This window comes from Rana temporaria, chromosome 8 (genome assembly GCF_905171775.1).
Source record: "Rana temporaria chromosome 8, aRanTem1.1, whole genome shotgun sequence".
Taxonomy (NCBI): domain Eukaryota; kingdom Metazoa; phylum Chordata; class Amphibia; order Anura; family Ranidae; genus Rana; species Rana temporaria.
This window is the reverse complement of record NC_053496.1, coordinates 29666148-29677211: the sequence shown is the minus strand read 5'-3', so window position 1 is coordinate 29677211 and position 11064 is coordinate 29666148. Positions and strand designations below refer to the sequence as shown.

At 43.2% G+C, this 11064-nt stretch overlaps 1 protein-coding gene across 2 annotated transcripts in view; it reads right to left on the bottom strand.

Annotated features, from left to right (window-relative positions):
- LOC120946774 (minichromosome maintenance complex binding protein) overlaps positions 1-11064 on the bottom strand; it is a 52448-nt gene that overhangs the window by 4031 nt on the left and 37353 nt on the right. For both annotated transcript variants that reach the window (XM_040361465.1, XM_040361464.1), the window contains exons 13-15: positions 8199-8332; positions 3846-4010; positions 1739-1827 (exon numbers count right to left, since the gene is read on the bottom strand). In XM_040361465.1, the coding sequence (XP_040217399.1) occupies positions 1739-1827; positions 3846-4010; positions 8199-8332 (388 nt within the window). The remainder of the gene's footprint in view (positions 1-1738; positions 1828-3845; positions 4011-8198; positions 8333-11064) is intronic.

The window sequence follows — 11064 nt, the reverse complement described above, 5'->3', positions numbered from 1 at the left end:
GGATGATCCAGAGGAGTCATGGGAGAAAGTCATGTGGTCAGATGAGACCAAAATAGAACTTTTTGGTCATAATTCCACTAACCGTGTTTGGAGGAAGAAGAATGATGAGTACCATCCCAAGAACACCATCCCTACTGTGAAGCATGGGGGTGGTAGCATCATGCTTTGGGGGTGTTTTCTGCACATGGGACAGGGCGACTGCACTGTATTAAGGAGAGGATGACCGGGGCCATGTATTGCGAGATTTTGGGCAACAACTACCTTCCCTCAGTTAGAGCTTTGAAGATGGGTCGAGGCTGGGTCTTCCAACATGACAATGACCCGAAGCACACAGCCAGGATAACCAAGGAGTGGCTCTGTAAGAAGCATATCAAGGTTCTGGCGTGGCCTAGCCAGTCTCCAGACCTAAACCCAATAGAGAATCTTTGGAGGGAGCTCAAACTCCGTGTTTCTCAGCGACAGCCCAGAAACCTGACTGATCTAGAGAAGATCTGTGTGGAGGAATGGGCCAAAATCCCTCCTCCAGTGTGTGCAAACCTGGTGAAAAACTACAAGGAAAACGTTTGACCTCTGTAATTGCAAACAAAGGCTACTGTACCAAATATTAACATTGATTTTCTCAGGTGTTCAAATACTTATTTGCAGCTGTATCATACAAATAAATAGTTAAAAAAATCATACATTGTGATTTCTGGATTTTTTTTTTTGATTATGTCTCTCACAGTGGACATGCACCTACGATGACAATTTCAGACCCCTCCATTATTTCCAAGTGGGAGAACTTGCAAAATAGCAGGGTGTTCAAATACTTATTTTCCTCACTGTATATATATATATATATATATATATATATATATATATAGAGATATATATATATATATATATATATATATATATATATATATATAGAGATATATATATATATATATATAGAGAGATATATAGAGAGATATATAGAGAGATATATATATATATAGAGAGATATATAGAGAGATATATATATATATAGAGAGATATATAGAGAGATATATATATATATAGAGAGATATATAGAGAGATATATAGAGAGATATATAGAGAGATATATAGAGAGATATATAGAGAGATATATAGAGAGATATATAGAGAGATATATATATATATATATATATATATATATATATATATATATATATATATATATATATATATATATAGATATATAGAGATATATAGAGAGATATAGAGAGATATATATATATATATATATATATATATATATATATATATATAGATATATAGAGAGATATATATATATATATATATATATATATGATATAGAGAGAGAGAGAGAGAGAGAGAGAGAGAGAGAGAGATATAGAGACAGAGATAGAGATATAGATATATATATATATATATATGAAGGGGTTAAACTTTTCAACAAGAATTGTGAGAGTGAAACGATTTTGCACCTGTACAGTATTGTATAAATAGTGGACCTTGCACGCTTCCAGCAGGTGCTGCGCGATTGATCCCATTCCCCCCACATCTCTGGATGCAGGATGGGATATAAAAAGTATGAAAATTTCTATAGAGGGTCCAAGATCCTAAAAGCGATGGTCTTCACCATCCTCTCATTTCATGTCATTTTCATTTCCAGCACCACACATCTTCTCTTATTGCATAACGGAGGCTGACCGGATGTGACATTTCAGAAGATCACAACATTTTAGAAGATGAAGCAATGAAGCACACTTACCGAGCCACAAGCAGCAATCTGTGCAGGTCTTCGGCACTCATACTTTGTGGATCGTCTTTCCTCATGTCCACAAAATCATCTTCAACAAACTTAAGGGGAAAACAAAATAATAATAATCAGTTCCATCATCATAGAGAGAGAGGAACAGATCCAGAGAGTTATTAAATCAACTGCCAGGGCTGAACATAGCCAGGGGGGCCAAACGGCTCCAACAATAACACATCCTATAGAATGAAAACTGCCATTTTGTTTTTACTAATTGTTTTGCACAGAGCAGCCTCAATCCTCTTCTTCTGGGGTCCCCATTGACAGACAGCAGGAATTGGCCCCATCCCCCTCAACGGGAATCAATCTGTCCAATAAGGGGAGAGAGACAGTGGCAGGAGGCCATGCGCTCGTGCACATCGCTGATCGGGCTCAGGGGGTCTAAGGGAGAGCCGCAGCACAGAAGGTTTTTCACCTTAAAAGAGAAGTATGTTTTTTTTTTTCAGATTTATACTTGCCTAGGTGGATGCTGCATCTGTCCCACCAGCGCCTCTGCACTGAGAACTGAGCGATCGAATACCGCTGATGACTCGGTTCTCTCAAACCTCCCCGAGCAGAGAGCTCACTGCGCTCACTGGAGCGCTAAGCTGTGGAGGGAGCAGGAAGCTGCCATCTCAGTCTCTCAACGGCTCGCTGAGACAGGCATCAGTCCATTTCTGCTGAAAATGGGTCACAGAAGTGCAAAATCAATTGCACTCCTTTGATCCATAGAAAAAGTCCAGCCAAATGAGCTCAGGCTGGACTACTCCTTTAATGCACAAAATTCACTAAGGCGAAAAACCTTAAAGTGGTAGTAAACCGCAAGTGATAAAAAATAAAGTCCCTGCAAAGCAATGTCATACCAGCACATGCCAATAGACTTGCCTTAAAACTAAGCCCTCCAGCACCGCCACGTCGCGGCCGACGTCTTCCCCAGTTCTCCCTTCCGGGTTCTTGGCCTCCGGCTACATAAGATCGCCGGGGGAACGATGACGTCGCTCCCACACGTGTTAGCCGCCATATCCGGCACAAGCTCTGAAGGTCCAGCACTGTAAGCTGGACCTTCAGAGCGCATGCGCCGATGTCATTGGCTGCATGCACTCCGAATAATGCGCGCACCCGTCGCGTTACTGGGAACACAATGCGCGTGCCTGGCACCCGCGATTGCCCAGTAGCTGAGCAGGACCGTGGATTTCTGGGTGTAAACACAGAGATCCACGTCCTGTCAGGGAGAGGAGACCGATGCGGTGTCCCTTGTACATAGGGACACAGATCGGTCACCTCCCCCAATCACCCCCCTCCCCCTACAGTTAGAACACTCACTAGGCTACACATTGAACCCCTTCTCCGCCCCCTAGTGGTTAACCCCTTCCAGTCACATTTATACAGTAATCAATGCATATTTATAGCACTGTTCACTGTATAAATGTGAATGGTCCCAAAAAAATTCAAAAGTGTCTGATGTGTCTGCTATAATGTCGCAGTCCCGAAAAAAAAAAAAACACAGATCGCCGCCATTCATATAAAAAAAATCATAATTATGTCCCCTATTTTGTAGGCAATATAACTTTTGCGCAAACCAGTCACTATACGGTTATTGCGATTTTATTTTATTTTTATTTTTTTTACTAAAAATATGTAGAAGAAAACGTATCGGCCTAAACTGAAATAATAATAAAAAAAAAAAAAAAGGATATTTATTACAGCAAAAAGTAAAAAAATAGTGTTTTTTTCAAAATGTACACTTTTTGTTTATAGCCCAAAAAATTAAAACCGCACAGGCGATCAAATACCACCAAAAGAAAGCTCTATTTGTGGGAAAAAAGGATGTAAATTTTGTTTGGGAGCCACGTCGCATGACCGCGCAATTGTCAGTTAAAGCGACGTAGTGCCGGAAGCTAAAATTTCATCTGGGCAGGAAGGGGGTGTATGTGTACAGTAGGCAAGTAGCGATATTTACAGTACCTACAGGTAAGTTATTATAGGCTTACCTGTAGGTGCAAGCAGTGCAACAAAGTTTACTACCACTTTAAGGGTTTAGAACCACTTTAAGAATCCGTATTCCTGCCACGCTCTCTCGTACCTTGGTAACATCCTCAGAAATACTGTAGTCCATCATCTGTAGAAGACTAATGTAGATGCGGAACTTGTTGAGCAAAGATGGCTGGACGGCAGATAGCAAAGCCACCATATACTGCTCCATATTGGGGGGCACCAGCTGTGGCTTCAAGTGAATCTGACAGTCTGACTGAGAAGAAAAAAAAAAAAAAAAAAAAAAAGCATATTTAACAAAACTGCTACATACAACAATTAGGAGTCATAAACAGACAGTATAATCTGGGCTTAGATTAGTACCAATACAAGATGTAGGGCAGGGCTCGACAAATCCTGGTCGCCAGGTGGCGACTAGAAATAGCCTCCTGGCGACTTGGAAGGTGGGCAAAAAAAAAACCTTTTTTTTTTTGTGTGAAGTCCCCAGCTCTTCCTTGTGTGAGCTGGCGCCATCTGGTGGTGGCCGTTGGTATTACAAGTTATTACCACCAGATGTGAGCTGGCGCCATCTGGTGGTGGCCGTTGGTATTATAAGTTAAGCATTACAAGTTAAACAGCAATTCTAATGTCATTTTTCACTGTTTTCACTGCCATCTTCTTCCCTCTAATTAGAACCCCCACACATTATATATATTTTTTATCCTAACATCCTAGAGAATAAAATGGCGATCAATGCAATAGTTTCTGTCACGCCGTATTTGCGCAGCGGTCTTACAAGCGCACTTTTTTGGAAAAAAAATTACACTTTAATTAAAAAATAAAACCGTAAAGTTATTCCCATTTTTTTAAATATTATGAAAGATAATGTTAGGCCGAGTAAATTCATACCCAACATGTCACGCTTCAAAATTGCGTTCGCTCGTGGAATGCCGACAAACTTTTACCCTTTAAAATCTTCATAGGCGACGTTTAGAAAAATCTACAAGTTGCATGTTTTGAGTTACAAAGGAGGTCTAGGGCTAGAATTATTGCTCTCGCTCTACCAATCGCATCGATACCTCACGTGTGGTTTGAATACCGTTTACATATGCGGGCGCTGCTCGCGTATGTGTTCGCTTCTGCGCGCAAGCTAGTCGGGACGGGGCGCGTTTTCTGGCTTCTAACTTTTTTAGCTCCTAGATTCCAAGCAAATTTGTCAAACCCTGGATGTAGGGTGTGCTCCGATCAGACTGCACATGTCAATGTCTGAGCACTGATTGTACAAGGTAATGACCACTTCCCACAGATTGCACAGGGCGATGACTGTGTTCAGATTATTGAGGAGCCACAAATTACAGGACACATAAGATAATCAGAAAAATAACTACCATTGTACCAACTGTAAAATCTTGCAGTCTGAGTGACACAGGATCTTAGAGATTGTCAAGTTGTTTTGCTTCCTGCAAAGAGAATATGGGCACTTCTGGGGTAATACATGGCATCCAATGGCTCTATTAACAAGAAGCTCCTTATGGCCAGCCCATGCAGCCTCATCACAAAGTAAGCCAGAGACAGGGTCATACCTGGGGCTGTGTCAGTTTTTGTAAAGCACCTTGTGGTGAACAGTGCACACCGATTGGTAAATCATAATGCAGAGCCCAATCCCCAAAGGTTTCATTCCAGACTATGACTGCACTCCTCTAGTCTATCAGGGACTAGGTACAAAGCTATTGTTGGGAAACTGCCAATCTACAGCTGCATATAGAGGCCAGCTCAACTGCTTGTAAAAGAATCTTGATAAAAAAAAATAAAAAAATAAAAAAAAAATTTGCTAGCAAAAAGATTAAAGCAGAGCTCCGCTGAAAAAAAAAATATTAAAAGGCAGCAGCTACAAATACTGCAGCTGTTGACTTTTAATATTAGGACACTTACCTGTCCTGGAGTCCAGCGCTGATCGCAGCAGAGGATGAGCGATCGCTCGTCACTCTGCTGCCCCCCCATCCTTGGTGAGGGAACATGGAAGTGAAGCGCTCTGGCTTCACTGCCCAGTTCCCTATGGCGCATGCGCGAGTCGCACTACGCCTACCGATTGGCTCCCGCTGTGTACTGGGAGCAGAGCACAACGGGGAGGGGGGGGGGGGGGTCGGTGATGTCATGCCCGCAGTCTGCCCGAGACTGTGTGGCCGGAAGTGGGTGCAAATACCTGTCTTTAGACAGGTATCTGCCCCCCCCCCCTCCCCCTGAAAGGTGTCAAATGTGACACCGGAGGGGGGAGGGTTCCGATGAGCGGGAGTTCCACTTTAGGGTGGAGCTCCGCTTTAAGGCTTCGTGCACACTGGACGTTAAAAATAATGTTATAAAAACGCCAGCAGCTTTGCAGCAAGTCTTTCAACGGTTTAACATTTTTGAAAGAGCGTTTATTAGTGTTTTTTCTTCAATGGATTAAAAACCACTCGTGAGCCACGTTTTTGAGCATTCAGCGTTTTTTGTAATCAGAAAAACTTCTGAATGCGATTTTAGGGCGTTCAGAAAACAGCCCATAAACTCCACTGCTGATAAACATCCAAAAACGTCCATGTGTGCATGGACACATAGGATAGCATAGAGGGGAGCTTATGGACTTAAAAAAAAAACGCCCAAACTCCAAAAAAGGTCCGTTTATGAGCCCCAGTGTGTGCATGGAGCCTAAACATCCATCCTCAAAGGACATTAGGAATAAAGCTGAGGCATGCCAAGAGAAGAAGGGGGTTATATACCAGAATGGACACAGTTTATTGTTTGTGTGTCCAAATCCTTCTGTGGATGGTAATATAACCCAGCCTTCTCTGAACTCCCATGTCCCTCAATGAACACTAAGGCCCCTTTCACACTGGGGCGGGAGCTGCGGTGGCGGTATAGTGCTGCTAAAAATAGCGGCTCTATACCGCGGGATTCGGCCTCTAGCGGTATTAACTCCCGCTAGCGGCCGATAAAGGGTTAATAATACCGTCCGCAATGCGCCTCTGCAGAGGTGCATTGCGGACAGTATTGCCGCAGTTTCCCATTGTTTTAAATGGAAAGGAGCGGTATACACGCCGCTCCTCTCACCGCTCCAAAGATGCTGCTGACAGGAGATTTTTTTTCTCTGCTGCCAGCGCATCGCCTCAGTGTGAAAGCCCTCCGGCTTTCACATTGAGGTTGCTGGGCAGGAGTTTTTCAGGCGGTATAGCAGTGCTATTTTTAGCGCTGTACCGCCTGAAAAACTCCTCAGTGTGAAAGGGGTCTAAAGGAAAGACTATTCATCGGGGTTCTGATAGAATAATAACGTTTCTCAGAATGCAAATGACATACCGTATTTATGGCGTATACCGCGCACTTTTTTGCCCTGAAAGTCAGAGCAAAATCGTGGGTGCGCGATATACGCCGATACCCGCGCCGAGTTTGAACTACTGCGCCGGCATATACCCAGCGCAGTACACTCGTGTATAGTCGGGCAGGCTCGGCTCCTCTCGCAGTCACGTCCTGGACGTACAGGACGTGACCGCGAGAGGAGCCGAGCCTGCCAGACTATACACGAGTGTACTGCGCTCGGTATATGCCGGCGCAGTAGTTCAAACTCGGCGCGGGGATCGAGCGGGGAGGACACCGCAGAAAGACGCCGGACCAGACAAGGACGACACCAGCCGCAGACGGACGCCGCGCAAGACACCAAAACTAAGTACTAAAATTTATTTTTTTACAGGAATGCGGGTCCACTTTACGCGCTATACGCCGGAGCGCGCAATACCCCAATAAATACGGTAGTTTGATTTCCAGAATAAACTTGGCAGGTGGCCTAAAATAGAAAAGCGACACCCACTTGTGAACTTTTCATTGGCAAATTTAAAGGTCTATGTTAAAAAAATAAAAAACCTAGGCAAATTTATAGAGCCCAGCAATGTGCTTTACACATGTACGATGGGCGCCACTGGCTTGAGAAATACAAAGTTGGAAAGTCAAAAAAGCGCATGGCGCCATCACCATTCACAGAGTTCTCCCTGCTGCACCAAGGCCATAAACGACTGTACATGTCACAGCTTGCAGTGTGTGCGAGTGTGTGTGTGTGTGTGTGTGTGTGTGTGTGTGTGTGGGCTGCAGTATGCAGTAGTGCTGCAAAGTATAATAAAAGGTATACAGCGATATTGTCTCCATTATAAATAAGCCCCCTTGGTCTCCTAATTAGAGTTAGCAATATGGCACATGAATTGTAGATATGCGGACAAACTGCTGTCTATAGCAAATAAAAGGGAAAAAGCTCTATTAGGTGTCTATCAGACAGTTCCAGCTGCTTTCTGATTGGTTGAAGCAACTTATCAAAGAGGTCAGTCTGCGGAATAGCACTAGAGGCTATATCCTTATCCATGCCGCCTAGTGGAGAGGTAGCTGCCATGTTACCTGCTGCACATGTCCATGGCTGGAGAGGGAAATAAAATTAGATGAGACTTACTGGAAGCAGCGATCGGCCCTCCGAGGCGACAAGCACATTAATATTACAGGGGAATTCCATCCGGTGGTAACTAAAATCGTAGTCCACTTTCTGCCAGGTGATCACATTACCCAGCGCAGTGACATTGCGGACACCTGCAATGAACAGAACAAATGAGATGAGACAAGACAAAAGAAAAAATGCCAGCAACTGAAAGACATAAACCAGACAGTAAAAACAATACGGAAATCCAAAACAACCGACACAAATCAGAACAGAAAGAAAAGTAATACAAGGAGGAGGACATCCAAGGACAAACAGAATGCAAAAGCACAGTACTACAAGATAAAGACATCCAGAGAAAAAAGATAAAATAAACACATTAAATGTACACCCTGTATATCCATAAATAAAATGAAACATTACAAAAAAAACAATACAAAAAAAAACACCCTCATACACAAGCCACAGTCACCAAGGGTGTCAGACACTTTGGAAATTAAAGAAAACAAAAAAAACAAAAAAACGATAAAGCGCAATTAAAGCGGGTTCACCCTAAAAAAAAAAAAAAACTAAAAAAAAAATTTACCCTTAGATTGAGGCTCATTTTGTGAAGGGGAATTGGGTGTTTTTTTAAAATCGAAGCTGTACTTACCGTTTTAGAGAGCGATCTTCTCCGCCGCTTCCGGGTATGGGTCTTCGGGACTGGGCGTTCCTATTTTGATTGACAGGCTTCCGACGGTCGCATCCATCGCGTCACGAGTAGCCGAAAGAAGCCGAACGTCGGTGTGGTTCTATACGGCGCCTGCGCACCGACGTTCGGCTACTTTCGAAAAATCGTGACGCGATGTATGCGACCGTCGGAAGCCTGTCTGAAGACTTTCAATCAAAATAGGAATGCCGGTAAGTACTGCTTCGATTTTAAAAAAACTACCCGATTCCCCTAGACAAAATCAGCCTCAATCTAATGTTAAAAATTAACATTTCTGGGTGAACCTCCACTTTAACCACTTCCAGACCTTAGGTGTTTTGCAGATTTGGTGTTTGCAAGACTAAAACATTTTTTTCTGCTAGAAAATTACTTAAAACCCCCAAACATTATATATATTTTTTTCTAACACCCTAGAGAATAAAATAGCGGTCATTCCAATACTTTTTGTCACACCGTATTTGCGCAGCGGTCTTACAAGCGCACTTGTTTTTTGGGAAAAAATTCACTTTTTTTAATAAAAAATAAAAAATAAGACAACAATAAATTTGGCCCAATTTTTTTATATATTGTGAAAGATAATGTTACGCCGAGTAAAATGATACCCAACATGTCACGCTTAAAAATTGCGCTCACTCGTGGCATGGCGTCAAACTTTTACCCTTAAAAATCTCGATAGGCGATGTTAAAAAAAATTCTAGAAATTCTAGAGATTGCATTTTTTGAGCTACAGAGTAGGCCTAGGGCTAGAATTATTGCTCTCGCTCTAACGATCGCGACGATACCTCACTTGTGTGATTTGAACACAGTTTTCATATGCGGGCGCTACTCGCGTATGCGCTCGCTTCTGCGCGCGAGCTCGTCGGGACGGGGCGCCTTAAAAAAAAGTTTTTTTTTGTTTTCTTATTTATTTTTATTTATTTTATTTTATTACTTTTTACACTGAAAAAAAAATAAAAAAATTGATCACTTTTATTCCTATTATAAGTAATGTAATGTAAAAAAGCATGACAGGTCCTCTTAAATATGAGATCTGGGGTCAAAAAGACCTCAGATCTCACAATTAGACTAAAATGCAAAAAAAAAATTGTCTCTTTAAGAGGCTGGGCGGGACTGACGTTTTGACGTCACTTCCGCCCAGCAGAGCTATGGGGACGGGTGAAGGAGATTTTTCCTTCAGTCTCGTCCCCGCTCAGCTGCCGAACGCACCCGATCTCCTCCGCCGCTACCGACGGCTCCGGTAAGCAGCGGAGGGCGCGGGAGAGCGGCGGGAGGCCCCTCTCCCGCCACAGATAACGGCGATCTCGCGGCGAATCCGCCGCGGAGACCGCCGTTATCGTGTACCAGACCGCGCACACTAAAGATAGATACCTCGGTTGTGGCAGCAGCTGCTGCCGTTACCGAGATATCAATCTTTAAAAAATGGGAGTACATCGTCGTGCGCAGGTCTGGAAGTGGTTAAGGACCGCCTAACGCCGATATACATCCGCAGAATGACCCCGGCTGGGCACAATCACGTACCTGTACGTGATTGTTTAATGCCCAGCCGTGCGTGCGCGCCCGCGACCTGGTCCGAAGCTCCGTGACCGCGGCACCCGCGGACCCGATCGCCGGAGTCCCGCGACCGGTCACCGGAGCTGAATAACGGAGAGAGGTGTGTGTAAACACAACTTCACCGTTCTTCACAGTGGCGCTGTCATTGATCGTCTGTTCCCCGATATAGGGAAAGGCGATCAATGACGTCACACGTCCAACCCCACCCCTCTACAGTCAGAAACACATATGAGGTAACACTTAACCTCTTCAACGCCCCCCTAGTGGTTAACTCCCAAACTGCAATTGTCATTTTCACAGTAATGAATGCATTTTTATAGCACTTTTTGCTGTGAAAATGACAATGGTCCCAAAAATGTGTCAAAATTGTCCGATGTGTCCGCCGTAATGTCGCAGTCACGGGGAAAAAAAAAAACGCTGATCGCCGCCATTAGTAGTAAATAAAAAAAAAAATGATTAATAAAAAAAAAAAAAATGCAATAAAACTATCCCCTATTTTGTAAATGCTGTAAATTTTGCGCAAACCAATCGATAAACGCTTATTGCGATTTTTTTTACCAAAAATAGGTAAAAGAATACGTATCAGCCTAATCTGAGGGGGAAAAAAAGTTTTTTTATTTATTT